Source organism: Drosophila takahashii, chromosome 3L (assembly GCF_030179915.1).
Source record: "Drosophila takahashii strain IR98-3 E-12201 chromosome 3L, DtakHiC1v2, whole genome shotgun sequence".
Taxonomy (NCBI): domain Eukaryota; kingdom Metazoa; phylum Arthropoda; class Insecta; order Diptera; family Drosophilidae; genus Drosophila; species Drosophila takahashii.
Window position 1 is genome coordinate 1,969,210 of NC_091680.1, and position 19,964 is coordinate 1,989,173.

At 37.1% G+C, this 19,964-nt stretch overlaps 1 protein-coding gene and 4 non-coding genes across 5 annotated transcripts; all 5 read left to right on the plus strand.

The window, feature by feature from the left end:
• The first annotated feature begins 13,078 nt into the window (after window positions 1-13,078).
• Window positions 13,079-13,150, plus strand: TRNAE-CUC (transfer RNA glutamic acid (anticodon CUC)). The gene has a single exon. It is a non-coding gene; the product is annotated as a tRNA-Glu (tRNA).
• Window positions 13,151-13,340: 190 nt separating this feature from the next.
• Window positions 13,341-13,412, plus strand: TRNAE-CUC (transfer RNA glutamic acid (anticodon CUC)). Its single transcript has one exon. It is a non-coding gene; the product is annotated as a tRNA-Glu (tRNA).
• A 115-nt stretch (window positions 13,413-13,527) lies between these two features.
• On the plus strand, window positions 13,528-16,571 carry LOC108055128 (DC-STAMP domain-containing protein 2). The gene is made up of 10 exons (XM_070215032.1): window positions 13,528-14,063; window positions 14,120-14,430; window positions 14,486-14,746; window positions 14,819-15,195; window positions 15,246-15,414; window positions 15,482-15,784; window positions 15,837-15,933; window positions 15,996-16,064; window positions 16,122-16,247; window positions 16,302-16,571. The coding sequence occupies exons 1-10, from the start codon at window positions 13,567-13,569 to the stop codon at window positions 16,375-16,377; spliced, it is 2,286 nt and encodes a 761-aa protein (XP_070071133.1). The 5' UTR covers window positions 13,528-13,566; the 3' UTR covers window positions 16,378-16,571.
• On the plus strand, window positions 16,479-16,550 carry TRNAE-CUC (transfer RNA glutamic acid (anticodon CUC)). Its single transcript has one exon. It is a non-coding gene; the product is annotated as a tRNA-Glu (tRNA).
• A 230-nt stretch (window positions 16,572-16,801) lies between the features above and the next one.
• TRNAE-CUC (transfer RNA glutamic acid (anticodon CUC)) lies at window positions 16,802-16,873 on the plus strand. The gene has a single exon. It is a non-coding gene; the product is annotated as a tRNA-Glu (tRNA).
• The last annotated feature ends 3,091 nt before the right edge of the window (window positions 16,874-19,964 follow it).

Below are 19,964 nucleotides of genomic sequence, written 5' to 3' on the forward strand. Positions count from 1 at the left end.
GCATTAAATAGAAATCATCGATTTAATAATCTAATTTTTTATCCCAAAGAATGATCATCAACTAAAGATAACCCACTTTATTCAGTATTATTTTCACTCATAGAGTGTTCGTTTTTTTTAAGATCTCTAAAATATAAACAAAACCCCCTTTCTCTGGTATGAAGTACACTTTTTGCTTTATTCGAGGCCATATTTTTCGGAGTGTGCCACCTCCAGTTGAGTTGCAGCTGAATCCTCGGAGACTTGCTCATTTCACTAATTTAATGAAGACCTTTTGCGAGAAAAGCGGGGAGTGAGAGGTAGCGAGCCCATTGTCTCCGTTTCTCTCACTCGAGAGGAGACCGAGTCTCCAGTCTCGGGACTTCTCTTCCCCAGATTGATGATGCGGTTTGGTCGGGCAGCTTTTAAACTGCAGACTCCTTTCAGTGGGTTTTGCAGGGGGGATGGGAAATGGGGATGGGCCTGCATCAATAATTTGTGTCCGCCGTTGAAAATAATTGACCAAGTTTGTCTGTTTGCGGTTGTGGCATTTAATCTACTTGCAGCTGAAGTTCCGAAAGCTGAAGCGACAACTGAACTGCAGCAGCAGCAGCAGCTGCCATTCTGGCCATTTTGCTTGCATTTTGCCATTCGGAGAAGAGGACGACAAGAAGTCGACAAAAAACGGCAAGCCAAGTCCCTGGGCTCCTTGGCCTGCACTTGGCGTAATTGAAATAATTTTAAGTGAAAAATCTGCATTCAAAAAATATTTCAGCGCACACACAAATGTCAGCGACAGGGGAAACAAGGAGCACAGGGAGGAGACAAAATACCAGGAGCAGGACGGGTTGGGGATCGAAAAACATAAGGTTGATCTGGAAATTCCCTACACAAAATCTTAAAAATAAAAAAATGTTGTGAACAAATATTTAAAAAAATTTTCAAATATTTTATAAATAGAAAAAAGTTAGGATTTTGAAGGAACCATTTTAAAAATATCTTATTTGGAACTTTGAAAGTAATTGTAAAAAAATTTTATAAAAGAACAAAACAAACCTTTTTTCCCTTCTAATATTTTTTTAAATATTTAAGAATTCAAAAATATTTTAAAATCTGAGGAATACTTCTTTATTGGACAAAAAAGGATTTAATCAAAAGTACTTTTAATACCTCTAAAAAAGTTCTTTGTTGAAAATCTTTGTCTAAAATGTTGTGAAAAAATTAAAAAATATATAATATATTTACGAATTAAACCCAAACTCCACTGACCAATCCATATACCTAACCCAATAGGTCAGCGACTTTAGCAGACGCAAAAATTTACATGCGCCAATTTGCGGGGACACAGCAAAAAAAGAGTCAACAGTTTGCAGCTTTCGCAGTCCGAAGTTCCGAAGTTCGAACATAATCCTGGGCATTAAGGCAAATTGCAGCATCTGCTGGGGGAGACAGGGGGCTGCAATTCGGATCGATCATTGGAGGAGGGAGCCCAGACCCACCATAATTTGCTTAATTCGACGCTCAGCCCGAAATTCCGACGTCCCCGTTCTCGAATCTGCACCTTTTTTTTCTTCTGGGAGCTTTGGAGTATTCAGCACGCGGCTGCCACTCGTCGATCGACTGATGAGGATGATCCTCCAGCCCTCCAGGAACCCCCCAGATACTTCTCCTCTGCCAGGTGAGGCGGCTTCTTCAGCGGCAGCCTCAATTTGCCATTGCCTGCCCTCGGGGGCAATTTGGAACTGGGTTTTTATTATCTCCTCTCTTTTTTTTTATTTTTTGGGTTATTTTTTTGTGGGCTGCCTTACTTTCGGTGGCTGTAATTTTTGGTCAGGCTTTAAGTGACCATTCAGCCGATAAAACATCTTCTACATAGAAAAACCAAACACAAACCGGAATGTCACAGTTTTTACTCGTTTTACCCGTTACTCGTGGAGTAAAAGGGTATATTGTATTCGTAGAAAAGTATGTAACAGGTAGAAATGAAAAAAAAAATTTTAAATCGAAAAGATATGAGCAATCAACTTTTTCCAATAGATGGCGCCACTTTCAAGCGACTGCTTGCATATCTCCTTCTCTCTCACACTCATTTAGCTGAGTAACGGGTATTCAATAGTCGAGCCTTTCGAGACCATTCTCCCTTGTTTTTTGCTATTTTCCCTGCCCCTTGGGGAGCACTTAAATTCGATAAACAAATGGTCGAAAAAAAAGAAAGAAATACAATATGCATGTCCCACATGCAAAACCAATCGATAACAGCTCGAATTTCCAGCATAAATATTTTTTGGCACATTCTCCATTGCAAGTTGCAAAATTTTTCGGTGTTCATTCGATTTTATTTGCCCATCCAACGAAGGTCTCATGAATTTATCAAAAGTATCTGCATAAAGTCTTGTTTTTGGCATTTGCCATCAATTCTAATTCATATTCTCCTCCTGTTTTTTCGGTATGCAAAGCTTTCGTTTCAGTAACTATGGAAACAAGTAAAAGCGGAGTGCAAGTGACAGGAACTTTAACAGGGATTTCATATTTGCAGCTTGAGAAATGCAGCACATGGGAAATGGAATGACAGCGGCGGGGAAATAAATGCAAAAGCATTATAAATGTATCAAATTCTTTGTTTACAGCATTTTGGTAGGAATATTAAATTAAAGTAAATATAAAAATCCTTTTCCTGTAAATATTCTCTTGTCTTCATATAGCAAATGTATCTTAAAGTTAAGTTAAGAAATTTATTTTAATAAGAAAATTAAATCTACTGTTCAGATAATTATAGGATAATAATATTAGGTTTAATTAGAATAAGAAAAAATATTAAGATTAAAATCGAGCATTTCAGTTTTGTGGATAGGTTTTCTATACTGTCCCAAGATATAGGAATTTTATAAAAAATTTTTGTAAGGCTTTTGATGAGATATTACATGAAATGTCCTCTTTATTTTGAAAGGAGTTTTAATGTTTAAAGACTTTCCCCCAATGGATTGCACCCCACTTTCCCCAAAACGACTGTAAGCCCGAGTTAATTTCATTGATCCCGATCTCCCCCGATTGGCATCCCCCGTTTTCCATTTTCGGGGGGTCGGAACTCATTAAATCTCAACTCGCCGCTGGCTCATAATTCAGCTCAATATAAATCTGTTAACAAAACGCTTAATCCGCTTTGTGCGCGTTTATTTATGGCCATTTGATGGCGCATTATCGCATCAGGCACATGGCACCCGTCGGGGCTCGGATTCCTCTCCTTGGATCCTCCAGCTGGCGCGCCTCATAATTGGATTCGTCACAGTCGTCCCCCTCTGGATCCTATCCCTCCAATGGGCCATAAATCGCGGGCTGCTTGAAATGCAAATGCAAATTTTCGGGACTTGCAGCTTGTTGAAGTCGCAGTCGCTGGCAATTTCAGCTGGAGTATCATCGGCAGGGCATCAAAGTGGCAGCAAATTTTTCCCCGGCTGCTGCTGCCCAATTAACGCCATCCAAAAAAAGAAGCTGCAAAGGAATCTGAATTCGGATTCGGATTCGGAGCAACAGCAATCAGAGTTCACTTGAACACCTCGCAATTAAGCGAGTGAACAGAAAAAAGTGCGTGGCTCAGTTGCGGGTGGAGTGAAAACAAGAAATCCAACACGAAGTGGTTCCATGTTCCAAGTGCTTCTTGCTGACTTGTTGTCGATGCCCAACAAAGGATAATCCCGAGCTGGCCGGACTGCACCCACTTTGGCCACCAAAAGTCACCGGCTAAAAACATTTAACGGCGAGAAAACAACATCCCACGCAGGAAAATTGGCGACTATAAATGATGGTTAAATGCCCTGAACTTTATAATTACCATTTTATAGTTTAAAATAATACAATAAATATTTGCTCTGGCTTGTCTAATATTTATTTATTTATTAGGTCTAACTAAATATTTTAAATAACTTTAGTGCCATTTTTACTTGCTCCATATGAACTAAGAAACTATTTATTATAGGCCTTTTTAACCAAAAAGAAGAATTTGGCTATAAATTTACTTTTAAGGTAAAGACAACACTTAACCAAAAGAAGCATGTGATATTTTAAACATAGTGTCATAAAATGAATAAAAAGTGGGATCAGTTTTTATTACCCAGTGGGAAGATTAAATGGACCAAATGTAAAATAGGTTGTCATTTAAAAAAACAATTGAATAAAAAAAAAATTAACTAAAGGAGAAAGAAAAGGATAAATAAATGCTTAATTAATATATATATTTTTTGGAAAAGGGTGTCTCGACTACCAGATACTTATTTAGATCAAAATTAAAACGATTATAAATTCGTAACACTTTTTTATGTGGCTTGCTATTTATAATTATTCATGTTTTTATTATTTTTTGCATTATAAATTAAAAATTAAAGAAACATATTTTATCCAAACAAAGATAGTTTTCACCTTTATTACAAACTTCACTACTCAACTGGTAAGTGAATTGCCTGAACTATTTTCACACCCCGTCAAGACAAGCAAAACAGGCGGCAATTGCACAACACTTGGCCATTGCCCCGCCCCTTCCGCCCCTTCGCGATTTAGGATTAAGTGGTCTGTTGGCCCAGAGATTCTGGCCAAGAAGAACAGAACAGCAGAACAGGCGACGCGCTTGTTACCCCCGATGCGCATCTAATGCGAACTGAAATCGAAATGGGAAATTGGTATTCGGTATTCGGTTTGCATTAATTAAGCGCACTTAAGTGGCCAAGTACCAAGTATGAAGTACCTGTGATTGTGTTTGTGTTCCCTGTTCGCCTGTCTGGAGCAGGCCAATTAACTTTCGACCGACGAGGTGAGCAGTTCCCTAGATTCAATCAATTAGTTCCGCCCTGCGATATCTCCGCCTTGGAAAATAAGAGGGAAACACTTGAGGAAAACATCAATGCAAGAAATGAAAATCGAAAATCGTTGCGAAAAGTGGCAATAAATTATGTCTGCGGTGGCGTCTGCTGCCAGTTGATTGAAAACCTCTCTTTTTTCTCCGTCTGATCGTTCGGAATTAAGTTCTGTTAACCCGGCGAAAAAGAACAACTTCAGGTATGCAAAAGAGCAATATTTCAGAAAATGATGAGTTGCAGATGACGCTGCCGAGGGACCGCAGCATCCAACAGATGCGGAATATTCACAGTCTTCATCGATGGACTTCGTCTTCCATGGTTATTCAGAGTCCAGGGGGAAAGGAAGAGGAGCCAGTCTGGAAATAGACAGTGGGAACTTCACTAACTTCCGACTGGCAAAACAATATTGGCAGGTGCACAGTGGAGGGATTGAACATATTGATATATTCCTTAAAATAAATGAAAAAATGAAAAAAAAAAATATTAATAACAACATGCTCAAATTTTAATTTTGTAAAATAGTTTTAAAAGATTTTATAATTTTATAAATAATTTTTAAATAATATAAATATTTGTTAGCCTGAGAATATGTTAATTTTATTAATATTTAGGATTATTATTTATATTAATATTATTCAAAACTACCTTGAGAAGAACATTTTTCACTTTTCATATTCACCAATAACTAAATAAGTAAATATACAACACTTTTAAAATAATCATTGGCTAAGCTTACATTGTGTAATGTACATAAATAAAATACACATTTCGCTTTTATTTGTATACAATTAAGATGAGCAGAAATTTGCACATTTGTTTAAATATTTTTCAATTTTAAGAGCAATTTGTTAAAAATTGTTTAAAATAAGTACATTTTTAACAAATATACATTTTATTTTATTTCAAGATTAAATATTAATATTTCTAATATACAAATACCTAAAGTAAATATTTTGTAAGAAAAAGTTTACTTTAATCTTAAAGCCTACCTTAATTCTTGAAAAATAAAAATGAAACAACTTTTTAGTAGTCAGCTCCACTGTTACATGACTCATCTGGCATCTGCGGTGGGGATCCAACTCCTGGCCTCCAGTCTCCTCGGCTCCTTCTCCTCCATTTGCTCCTCCATCTCAACTGCTGTTGGTGCATTGTTTACTCCGCACAGACCAAAACAAAAATGCAGCCATGGACTGGCCCAGACATCCGAATCCCGAGTAACTCTGGCGATGGCGAGATGAGGAGAAGGAAAGGCGAGCTGCTGGGGCTGCTGTGGTTTATCTGGTTGCGGGAAGCGAGGCTAAGTTTTATGGATTTATTGAAAATTGAACGCACTTGAACTGCTGGGAAAAGGGGGAGGGAATATAAAGATGAAGCTGCATCTGCCCGCCTGCCTGTCTGCGAAAGAGGCTTGTTTGGAAAACAAATACACGAACTCCGCCAGGAGGTGCCGCATCGCCCAGAAGACGGTGCCAAACACAGGAGCGGAATGGGTTTAATATGGGGGTAAATAAGTCATAAACTTTCTTCGAAAATATATTATCCACAAGTAACTTAAAAAATATTTGATAAAGTGGCTTTCAGGACAATTATTTTTATTCCATACTGTGTGTGTGGAAGCAGAGCGCGGGCAGGAAACTGATCGAAAATGTATATTTAAAATTTATTTAACTTAAATTTCATAATATTCGTATTAATTCGTATTTCCTTAAACCGCACCTGATTTTTGAAAAACTTGCGACTGCCACGCGTTTGTTGTATACTGCATTTTGTTTGTTTGGTTTTTGCTTTGGCTTGCCTCAACTTTTTGGTGTTTTGTTTATGGAAACGCGTGCGGTCAACAACAGCAGCAATATTGAGACGGGAAAATTAACACATGAAAATATGGCAAAAATAGGGGATGTTAGTCAAATAAGCAGACTTCGTGGCGGAATTATAAAGTTTGGAAATTTTTAAGTATTTTAAAGAAATCTTTCAATATTTTAAAATATCTATTTTGAAAAGAGTTTTTATTTAAGTAAATTATGAAATAATTAATAACATTTTTAATGTACAGGAATATGTGGATCTGATCTACATTGATTTTATTTTAGTACTTGTAAATATATTTTATTCTGAAATTCTAAGATTAAGAAACGCTTCATATTTTTCAAAAAACTGTTTTTTAAAAACAAAATTATTTTATAAATTTTATTGACTATGCAACAATTACCTTTAAATGCTAATAAAATTAATCTGCCCATTGGCTGGCCAATAAAGAAACAAAAGTCGTAGATCAGACGGCGACCGGCCGAGGAATAATTAGATGCATCGTCAGTTAAATTGGCGCCTGGCGAGGAACAAGTTTTGCCTTTTCGTTCAATTCAAGCCGGTTCTCGATTTGATTTAGTTGATCTGAGTTCCTTAGTCTCCGAGATCTAGGGATCCAGAGATCCTACACACACCTCCGAGTGAATCGCCCACACAGTTTCCCAGGATTTCGTAGACATCTTCGACTTCGTTGGAGTCGAGGAATGCGCGAATGCAGCCACGTGGGCAGTCCCCACTGTACGGGGGACACCCCCTGGGTTTTCCTACTCCTTAATATCATGCACTCGATGTGTGACAACAAACAAAACACTTTGCGAATCGCTTTCATCTGCTCGAAAATAAAACCAAATTCCAAGAAACATTCGTTCTTTGTTTTGTGAATTGTGAATAACGTACGACAGCTCTTTAAAGTTTTTCTTTTTTTTCTGTTGGCTCGGAAAACGAATTGAAAATCGCCCACGCAAAATGGGAAAATGGGAGTGGGGTGACCAATTGGCGCCTGGCGACACTCGAAACGATTTAAAACCAAAAACAAGAGGGGGCGCATTTTCCCCAACCAAAAACCAAACCAGACAGGTGGCTATTATCTATAGAGAGAATGAGAATGAGAGACCCCCTAAAGTGTCCCATAAATTCATTAATTTGTCGCGCTTTTTTCACACTAGCAGCATTCGCCATAAAATATTTGTCAGCTTTACGATGGCTTTAATTTCTAGCGTCGACGCATTAAAAACTAATGCGGGAAAATTAATACGAATAAATTCTGAGAATTGTGAAAATCACACGGGGGCGGAAAAAGGGGAATTGCAGCGACATGAATGTCGTTATGGATGTTTGGGCATTTAAATTTAGCAGCCACATCGACGAGGCGACGATCAGCACATCAGCCCACTGAACGAGAATCGGAATAGAAATAAGAATAAGAATCACAGTCGCAGACGAGAATGAATCAGCCCGAAATAGAAACTGAAGAAAATAAACGGTGGCAGTGGCAGCAGCACGATATTTATTGGGATACCCTGAGCCTTAGGGGTATGATCTTTATAATTGAAACTGGGAAGCTTTGATTTTAAATTGATTTTAATATTAATATTTCTATTAAGAATACCTCTATAGTAATTAGATTAATTAATTTAATAATTTTACTAGAAATAAAATAGAGAATTTAGTTAGGATCAAAAACCCTAATTATATTTATAGGGATACCCAGGATTCATGATTCCTATGGATGTTTGATTTTGGTTTTTTGATGTATGATGTATTTTTATATTGGCTGAAAAAAACCTCTATAGTGATTAACATAGGTACTTAATAAAGAATTAATATAATCAATATATATAAATTTAGTTAAGATCAAAAACTATAACATGATATCGGGAAAAAATCTTTTTACATTTTTTTAATTTAAAATGAAATATTTGTAATTTTTATAAGTTGGCATTAATATGCAAAATATGTCCGAACTTAATGGAAGAAAATAATCAAGGTATTTATCGACTCTTAGTAAAAGATAATTATGATTGGTTTAACTACAAATAATAAGCTTACAATAAGTGCAGCTCATAAAATATGATTACCTGTTAATATGAATGTAAAAATGAAATGGAAGAAACCATCTCAATAAATTTTAAAGAAAATTACAATTTATTAAAGATAAATGATGGGCAATTAAGCAACTTAAAGTCTGCATACAATATGAAAAACTTTCTCATATCTAAGAAATTACTTTGTATAATTTATACAATAATCATAAAATATCTCAGATTGTAATTACCATTTCAGTAGAGCATTCAAACTGTCTCGGCTATTAAAGACCAAAATACATCTTGTTTTATATATACAAAATCGTACGATATCTCAGACAGATGCGATGTGTGGCGATCGCCTCCCCCATTTGGCCAATCTATTTTGGTGGCCCGTGCGACAAAAGCCGAAAACCGAAACAATTTGCAAATGTTTGGGGACCTGTTCTGTTGATAAGATGGGCGGGGAATGGAATAGCGACTACTAGATCAAGTGGGGGCCCTATTTAGACCATCAGTCAGTCAGTCAAGCAGTCAATCAGTCAGTCAATCAACGGCCCACACTGACCAGTTTGTCACTTGCCTGTCCCATTAGCCGCCACACTTTGGGTCAGCGGCCCCCATAACGGAGTCTTAAGTTTTGGTTTTGCTTTTGGTTTCTAGAGGGAATTTTTAGGATGGGGGCTCCGTTGTGGGCGTTTTGGCTAATCCCACCTTTTAGGGCAGCCTAAGCAGCTTCTTTTTGCGCCGCCTGCAAATTTATGCAAATTGCTGATTGAATTCAATTTTTCCCTAACCGAACCCAAGTCGAAATTCTCGCCTCGACAAATATGGCAACACGCCTTTGGCCTACGAAATTAATTCGGTTCCAAAGATAGCGAAGCAAAAAGCGACAGCAGCGGCGATGCCATGAATCAAAAATTGTATAAATCGTATCAAGATCTTGGCGAGAGTCAAGGTCTTTTCGCCTTGGCCACGGCCCACATCTTGGGTTTTGGGTATTGGAATGGGAATGGAAATGGTAAGGAGGGGGAATCCGCATACTTATTGTATAGGTAGTCGCATAGTCCGCTGGCATAATTAACATGCGCCAGCGATGCCAACGACTTGTCAGTCGAGGGGAATACGAAACAAAATATGGAAAAAAAGTAGCCGAGTCTCAGCAAACAAAGGCAAAAATTCCCTAGCTGGTGGGTGTCTCGAAATAATCTCTTTTTCAGCTCCAGTGGGTATTTCGGATTTTGAGTTTTTAGTTTCCAATGCACTTGCAGTGCTTAAAGTACCCAAAGGCCCCATGCAGGGGGTTCTTTGCCCTCGAGGAGATCATCTTTAGAATAACACTGCGTGAGCTATTTTATGATTTCTGCAGGGTTTAATGGATGCCTCATGGCTGTGCGTTAAATATAAACATTGATTAAAATACTAGTAGGTGTTAAAATACCAAAAATTTTGAATAAAAGCAATACTTTTATAAATTTTTTTAAAAATTTCAGAAATAAAAGAGGTGTATTACTTTTCACTTTTTTTCACTTTTTATTTATTTTTAAATAATAAAAATTCAAAAAATATTTCATTATTTAACTTTCTATATATTTAAAAATGATAGAAACCTAATCAAATATTTTATATTATCTAACTTTGAGATTGTACAAAATATTATAAAATTATAATTATGCAAATTGATTTAAGAACTTGAATATCTCTTTGATTTAAAAACCTTACCGAATTAGTAGTTACCTATAATAATACGAATAAATAAAATTAGTTAAGAAACTGTATTTGATAAAACCCATTCTTTAAATTTTTATCTAGAAACTTTTGTACTTTCACTTAATAATATTTTTCTGCGAATTGTCCTACGTGACATCATCCTTCCCACAAATCCGCGATTTCTTAATGAGATTATTTCCCACATGTTAAAATGCTAAAAAGAACTATTTAACTGGCTTTCCCCTTCTAGACCAGCAGCCAGAAAAAACACCGTTTAGAGGCGAATCAGAAAATAAAAAACTCTCTCTAATTGCCGACCTTTTTGCAGACGAACTTTCCTCATAATCGTGTCCAGCCAGCTTTTTGGCCATTTCATTTGGCCCGTTGCAGAAACCGCTCACTTTCGGTTAACAAATCTCCAACTGACCTCGATGCAGGCCACACACACACACGTCGCACGTAAAAGGGCTGGGAAAATAGAAAGAACTTTTGCGCTTTTCATTAATAAAGTGCCGCTGTCTGTCTTTCGGTCTTTCGTGTGCCAGTAACACATATATTACATAGTAAAAGACCTGACCGGCGGGCAAGTAATCAAGTGAGCTGTGAGCTACCAAGAGTTACGCGGAGTAACCAGTTACGTTTTATGACCTGGTCGGTACACAGAAACAAAATTTGATATGAAATAGGATCAATTCTACCTTATTTCATATCAATTAATGTCAAATTTATGATTCAAACATATCAGTTATACATTTTATCTTTTCATTTATTTCTATTTTAGATAAAAAATGTGGTATTCTTTAAACAAATAATGTAAAATAAAATTAAAATAATACAAATAATCTTTAATCACATCAAAATGATAGAATAAGTTGATAAATTGTCCTGCACATATTTTTTTGTGTGTAGGTCAGTTGGTCCATAGATGGCCAACAGTTGCGGGCGGCTAATGAAAAGAAATGAAGTTTCGGGCCGAGGAAGTTCTCGAAACGTGAAAAGATTGGGCAACATTGCAGCTCACTATCTGCTGCTATATGCTATGATTTTCCCGCACTTTATGGGCCGCATTTTCCGGGGAAATTCAACTGCTGCTGCAAGTCCACATTTGTCGCTTCATTGCGGAAACCATTCAAACGAAAAATTTTCGGGGGGACACCCAAGTGGAGAGGAAGCCAGCTCTAAACGGCGATTACCTGCAGGTAAGTTCAGGTGAGGTGAGAGCTCTGATGACAGAACCGAAATAATATTATTTTACGACCGCTACATGTGGAAGCCCCCGTGAATTTATGTGTGTGGAAATAAAACGCGACACATCACGGACGGAGATGGAAATAAATACCGCTAGCGACAGTTTATTAATTATGATGGAAAGCCCCAACGCTCTGCTAATCCCTTCAAACGAACGATGGCGATGATGGCGCCACGGGGACTAAGCCCCCAAAATCCCTTCGGTGTGGCAATTCAGGAAATGTTTCGTCCAGGCACCGAAGACATGCCAAAGGCGGAAATTGATTTATAGTGTTTAGCCTAAAAGGCTATCTATTCAACACTTGGGAAAAATATCAACGAAATATTAATAAAATTCTCCTAATATTATAAGTAGTGAATAATAAAAGAAATCAAATATTTTAGAGCACTTATTTTAATACCTTTTATATTTAGGTTTAAAGGTTATCGATTTAACACTTGGGGAAAATATTAACTAAAAATGTCCAATTCCATTTTTCCAGTGCACCTTATTTCTAAGCCAATATATTTTTCGAGAAATGCATTCAATACATTTCTGCCCTTGGACAACTTGAAAAGCTCTGCCGCTGGGGTCCTCTTATTTCCAATATATCCTCTATCCCATATCCTCTATCTTTTCCCTGATAAGCAGCGACAATTGCTGCGTTGCGGATGACGCCTCAGAACATCCCATATCCCACAACATCCCACAACCCACGAGGCCAGACAAAAATAGCTGGGCAAAGCCACGGCACGGCCAATAAACCTCAAATTATATGTGCTATATGTGCTTTATATATAGAATAGAGGCGACACATTAAAACAAATTGAAATTACCAAATGCATCTATGAAATTTATCGCACCGACAGCCACCAGACAGACTAAAAAGATACAATGAAATGCAGTGGAGAGGAGACGAGGCGAAGCGGCGAGGAATTAATTTATGGACATCAATCTCAATACCGCAGTATCCAACAAGCCCATTGCCCCTCAAAATCCCCAGTATCCCCCAGTCACAGTTGATCCGAAATTTGTGTATGTTTGTTGTTTTTCGGGTTGGAAATTTATTTTTAATATTTTTTCGTAGCGATTTTTCGTCTGCATTCGCCGTGCCGCCGCCTGTTGCCATTGTGGGCGGCCAAGCCCGATTCGAAAACATAATAAATTAAGAATATTTATTTGTTTGCGGTAATTGTGCGAATAATTGATGATTATGTGCCTCATTCCCAGCCACTGGAGTCCGTCGAGTCGTGGGCCTCGAAATCGGCATAGCGCGAATGCAACTGCCAGTGCCGAGTGTTGAATGGTTTTTAATTAATTCCGAAAGAGGTTATATGAAGTTGACCCCTCATTACAGTAAATCTGAAAAGCTGCGTGGGTGATTTAATATTGAGTGCTGACAGGCGTTGAGTCTGATGACCAAGAAGGTTTCTTTCCGTTCTCGAGAAAGTATGTCGAGAAACTCGGCCATCGGATCTAACACATCCCATATTGTCTAGTGGTTAGGATATCCGGCTCTCACCCGGAAGGCCCGGGTTCAATTCCCGGTATGGGAAATATGGTTCAAATTTTTTTAGGTCTCCAATTTTTGAAGAACAATTTCTAATTACATCATTACCATTCTTATGAATTTATGAAAATATTTGGTAAATTATTGGATTTAAAACTATATTTTTGAATTAATTTTCTAAAAAATCTAAAATTAAACTTATCGTTAGCCAACACTGCTTATCTAAGGATCCCATCTCCCATATTGTCTAGTGGTTAGGATATCCGGCTCTCACCCGGAAGGCCCGGGTTCAATTCCCGGTATGGGAAATATGGTTTCGACTATTTTTTTTTAATTATTAGTAAATTAAACCTTTATATCAGAAAATATTTTGACCTTTTCCAGGTTTGTTTGACTTTTCTGTCGCTTATATTACTACTTGTAAGAAAATATAAATTAACTAAAATAATTTTGCAAGTGATAATGGGGGACCCAAACAAATTAATCGATCGTATGTACAGAAGAGCCGAAAGACAACGCAGAAATGCCATAAACAATACAGATGAAGTGGCTGAGGATGTTATAAATGAAGAAAGATCAGCTCTGCATACTGCCAGAGGAGCTAACAACTCATATAGGAGTTATTATATTACTACGGAAAGAGAGCATCCTGATTCTAGGGACTACCGAGAGTCCAGTTCCGAGGGAGATGCTCCCATCTATAAATTAAATCCGCCAGAGGATCCCAAGGATCCTGAACCGGAATGCAATCCTTCCGAAAGATGCCCAATGTCCCCTTCGGAAAGTGGAGACAAGACTTTGCTTTATATAATCGCAGGATATTTTGTCGGAATATTAATGGTACTAATGTGGTACTACCGAAATCCTGAAAAGGCCTGCCGGGATCTAAATGGAAAATGGATTTTCATTTTATTGTTTTTTCTCTTATTGCTCATTTTGGTTCAGAGACGTTCAGCAAGGTGGGTTCTTATAGCAAAAAATCCTAATCTTTTAGTAACTAACTCCCTTTTTACAGGTGCATTGCAGCTTTATGTTTATCCAGCCTAGCAAGCTATCAATTTCGAGCTGTGATAATGGGCTTAGCTTTTCTAGTGGCTTGTTCGGGACCTGTAAAGAATATCATTCACAACATTTGCATTATGGCAAACTCTATGTCCTGTGGTCAAAACTTACTCATACAGGCTTTAAGGCTGATGCAGCGTATAATATATGATCCTTCGCATTCGGTGGAAGAGTCCCTTCAGTCAACTTTGACTGAGGTGCGCAGGCTGATGGATAAATTAGACAAGCTTTTGCTAAATCTGGAGAGACCCATAGCTCAAATACGTTAGTATATCATAGTTATAAGATTAAATTTTATGAAATATATGGTATTTTACAGATGCTACCTATAAGACCTGCGCCGATTGGTTGGTCCTGCAAAAGGATCAATTTGACTTCAAGATGGGTACTCCCTATAATCGCTGTTTGAAAGCAGGCAACTTGAGTATTACTCAGTGCCAAAGGGAATTTCGCAAAGAAACCAAAGATTGTTGTAACCAAGAGCGCTTTGCTTGGTTTTGTGAAAGTTTAAAGGGCCTGAAAAGCTTTTTCGATGATAATCTTCAATGGTCTCAGGTGGTCATAGAGGAAATATTTCAACGTGGGTTATCATAGTATATTTCATATTTATTTTCTGACCAAAAGGTACAAATATAAATTGAATTTCCTACAGGTTTGCAGCTTTGCTTTATGAAAATCCGATATATTTTCATAACCTCTATTAGTTTTGATCATAAGTTGAAATTGAATTCAACAAGTTCACTAGCCTTTTATAAAGATCAGCTGACCGAACAGGATATAACCAAAAACTTCGAGTTGCAGCGGCACAAGTTCTTTTTTATCTTTCTTTGGCATGATTTGGTTATTTTCATACTTCTCCTACTACTAATCCTTCAATCTCTGAACTTTTGGTTTCGGTATTTGGCCAGTGAAAGATATGAAAATGTTTATATAACCAAGGGTTTTGAGAACTATGATGATCAGCACTATGAGGTTATGGGAGTAAGAGCCTTGCCCCTAAGCAATTGTGAAGAGAATCTATACGTGAAGGTATATTGTGAAATAATATTATAATTAATAGTTAATATATATAATTTTAGATAAATTCTAGGCGTCTTCTGCCCAAAGAAATCAGTACGGTTTGCCGTTCATGGATGTTTTTGATGATCACAGGCATTCAGCTTTTCTCCATTTGCTTTGTGGACTATAGTCTTTATAATATGCTGACTTTAATGTCATATCATGGACATATGACTGCTGAACTTCAACGTAAGGTTTAAAGTTAGATTGGATTTAGTCTACTAATTAATTTCGTTTTAAAAATATTTATATACAGCTCCATCCTATCAAAAAATTGTTATTAAAGGTGGTGGTAAAATCGGTGACATTTTGCGAGATCTCGTTCACGCTTTCGAGCCTAAAGCATTAAAAATAAATACCCAAAGATGCCTTCCAATCCCCGCGAAGCCGAAATATCTCCGATATTTTTGGATATTATTGCTATATTTGCTGGCCTGGTTTATGGTCTTTTGGGAGCCATATGGCCTACGCCAAAGACACCGTATTATGATCTACTTTTATCCCGAGGAATCAAGTCGAAGAGCTCACGACCTTCACTATACCATTTTGAAAGAGAGAAGTGAGTAATAAGCAAATATTATAATTTTCATATCTTAAAATCCTTTGTTTAGAGATTGTATTTGAAGAGAGATGTAAGAAAGCTCGTTTATTGAACGCTTTTGAGAATAACACACCATTGGTGTCCTGGTTTAATAGTCGTCTTAAAGGGTATGTTCACAAATTTATAAAAATTATTTTAAAAATGTATAAAAATTGTTGTTATTTTTTAGGTGTTTTTTTGGCTGTCGAAGTATATTTATTGGCAAAAACTGCACTATTTGCAGTAAACCGCTGACAAAGTTTGCTGATTTAGCTTAATTTAAAATTCCTTTATTTAAAATCTTTCCTTTCCGCAGATCTGATAATGTTCCCTGTGATTCTCCAACCTGCAGGGGTATTTACTGTACGATGTGCTTTCAGGAGTGCAACAATTTATGTATTTTATGCAGTTCCCGATACGACAATGATATATTGGAACTTGGGTAACATATAATAATAATATTAATAATATAAAAATAATATTTTCCTCTTTTTAGACATTCCTCTGACGAACAGGATGATGATTTTTGCAGCCTTGATAATATAGCCCAGCAACGAGATAAGAAAGCTTAGAGATATAATCGAATCGGAAAATAATTCTTTCAAGAAATCTATTTTTAAACAGGATTTCTTCTGAAAGTAGAACAATTATAGTTGGCAGCTTCTTTATCAAGTCCCATATTGTCTAGTGGTTAGGATATCCGGCTCTCACCCGGAAGGCCCGGGTTCAATTCCCGGTATGGGAAACTAGTGTGGACATTTTTTTTACCGTTCTTAATTTGTTTTATTATCTTTTTTTTATTATTTTATTTAATAAAGATTTTTCAGTTTTAATTAAAGTTTTTTCTGTTGACTCAGAAATGATTATAAGACCTTTATTATCGACGTCATAAATGAATAACAAAAGCTATAAATAGAACGCCACGTTCACATATACTTTTTACCAGCAGCAAAACGTTGTGTTTACATACGCTATTTCGCCGCGACGAATTTCAAGTCCCATATTGTCTAGTGGTTAGGATATCCGGCTCTCACCCGGAAGGCCCGGGTTCAATTCCCGGTATGGGAAACTTGTGTGGACATTTTTTTTTTTTTTTCCAACTTAGTTCTACAAACATTTTCTTAACCCCTTAAAAGTTTCTCCCTGCTTTCCTCCCTTGCATTTCTTTTGTTTATTCTTTTTCTATTCTTAATCGAATTCCAATGAGTTTGCTAAGCTATTTTTTTTCAATTGGCCGACTCAAAGTTTTCTTTTAATTTTCCGAGGTATAAATTGTGTTTTCTTATTATTACACTCCCAACTAAATCCACTCGAAGCCCCAGCTTAGTTTATTTTCCCTACTTTCCCAGTCATTTTCTATCCCATTACCTAATTTCCTCTTACTCAATGGTCAAGGGCCCTTCTTCTTTAATCCAAATAACTTTCAGCATAATTTTCTAATTCAATCGGTGGTCCTTTTTGGCAAAACAAACCCAAAGTTCCGTGTTTTTCTGGGCAATGGGTGATTTCAAGGGGGTGGGATGATGGGCTAACCTGCGGGTCTGAGTTACGAGACAGTTTCAAAACGGTTCCAGTTCAAGCGAAACGGACAGATTTTACGAGCCGCCTGCCAACTGAAAGTAAACTACAAATGTTTACACAACCGGAGGACTAAAGGACTACAGGTCTTGGAGGCGGAGGTCCTGGTAAAGTTGGAGCAAAAATTGAAAAACTTTTGCCATCGCCTTGTTTTTTTTATGATGATGACGACGACGACTGAGAACGCCTATTTTTGGAAAAGGGGGGTGTAAACCCAACCACGCCTCCATTACCGCCCCTTTCGGAAGTAGGACAGATAAATATAAAATTCGGCGAAAAGTTTCCTACACGTCTGCCTGCTTTTCCAGCTTTCCCAATTCCCAATTGAAGCTACTTAAATGTATATTTGCCTTCCGAACTCAACTTCATGTGTGAAACTGAAGAAAAAGGAATCGGAAGCAAATCCTTGGGGGATTTGCATTTTGCCCCCTTTCCTGTCTAATTGTGTGGAAAATTGCAAGAAAATAATTCGCTAAATGCAAATGCCAGACACTCTCCTCGACTTGCATAAATATTTAAGCGATTGAGTATTTCTGCTTCAATTGTGGGGTTAGACATTCGCATTCGCCCCATTTCGAACCCCTTTTGCGGTTATATTCTGAGCTTAATCAGGCCCCTCCAATCGGATAGGATAGGTTCTCGCATTACACGCGGTTGGCTTTTCTTCCCCCTTTTCTCTCCTCAAATGTTTTCCCGCTTTTCCTGCGGTTTGGCAATTTTGTTAAAGATACAAAGCGCCGATACGGAACAATGAGATGTGTGTGAGTGTGTGCGATCTGTGAGGTGAGAACAAAGCGTTCCCAACCACAAAAACAGCGGAAAAGCGGGAATGGGTAGCCGGAATTTGCATAGAGGAGCCGAAGCTACGGTGGTGCAGGATACGGGGATTAGGGGGAAAATATTGCAGAAAAATGGAATTTCGTGTATAAAAATTTCTTTAAAAATAATTTAAATTAAATTTCTTTCAGTGGATTGAACTATTTATAAGACATAAAATAATTATATGACACAGAAATTATTTAATCACGTTTACTTATTTTTGAAACCTTTTTTGTATGTGTCAGAAGGCTTTTTTAGAGAATAATTGCTGATTTTAAACTTTAGATAAAAATTGTTGATCTTGAAAAATGTTTTTAAAATATCTTTAAACAAAAAATAAAACAATATGTAAAATAAAAAAGTCCTTAGCCTCTATAAATAAAATTGTAATAATATTCTTTGTCTTCATATAATTTCTAACAAATTTTAAAAATATTTAAGGTCAATAAACCTCAAAAACTTGGATAAGTTCCACTGTCCTATTTAGGAATGATATCTGGCTCGCCGTTTTTGCCCAACAAAAGAGAGATCCCGCAAAGAAAAGCCACAGTACAACAAACGCCGAAAAGCCGGCGAATCTTTTCATTCCGCGGGGTAACAAGAAAGGAGGTCCTTTGCGTAATTGCAGCTCCACGGACAACGAACAGCGGACGGCGGACAACGGACAGAGTGACCACGCCCACTCAATGAGCAAACACTTTTCAAATGGAAGGTAGTATTGCTCCTAATTACAACTTTAAAGGCGGCTGCACATGCGAAACCAAATTAATGTGGTTAGATGGAGGTGCAAAAGGACTCTGGTGTCCTGTTCAAGTTTTAAGGCAGGGGGGTTAGTGCAATTTTTGATCGCCGAATCGCGTGTTACTGGCATTTCCGCCCACCACCATCGCCATTTCCACTGCCAACAGGTTCAAGTGCAATTTAATTGAGCGAAATGCATAAAGAAACACAAACACAAATTAAATGTGACACTTTTATTAGCGGTTTTCTGACCGCTCAAATTAATATGGCGTCGCCGTGTCACAGGAAAATGGCTTTAATTACCATTAGAAAAGCTGGGAGTGCTTGTCGGGGAAATAACACTTAAAACGGAAATTATGGGGCGACAGATTGTGGGTGTGTGGGGATAAAAAGGGCACGGGAACTTTAAGTACTTTAAATAAAATAGTTTTTCCTGTTCATAAAAGACATTATCAAACTTTGGTTGACCTTTCCAACATGTTAAAGTTGTCTAAATAGATGGAAATATTTTAATTTGTAACATTTAAAGATTAGAAACATGTGTAAAATTATTTTTGTAAAAAACCTTAGCTTAAATAATTATATAATGCACTTAATGTAGCTTAAAGTATTTCTGATTCCTACAAAATGACTAATATTGCTTTTGTATCTTTTTAAATAAAGTTGTAATCTAGATTAAATTAATTTTATTCCTTAAAGTATTTTCTGGTTCCTAAAAATTACCTAATATTACTTTCGTATATTTTTTAAAAAAATTCGAACACATTAATGTAACAAAGGAGATGTACTTTGTAACCACAAAACACAACAAAAGAAAGTGAAAATCAGGTAATGAAAGGAAAGAAAGATTCGAATGGGGTATAACATTTACTCATTCTATCTGCAGGTCGTAAACAAGGCAGCCCATCCTATCCACGATGCTACACATGAGATAAGCAAGTGCAGTGGCGCTAACAGGATCATAAATCCAGCGATATAAATCTGAGTTTGGAGGAGTGAGATGTGTGTGGGTCCTAAGATC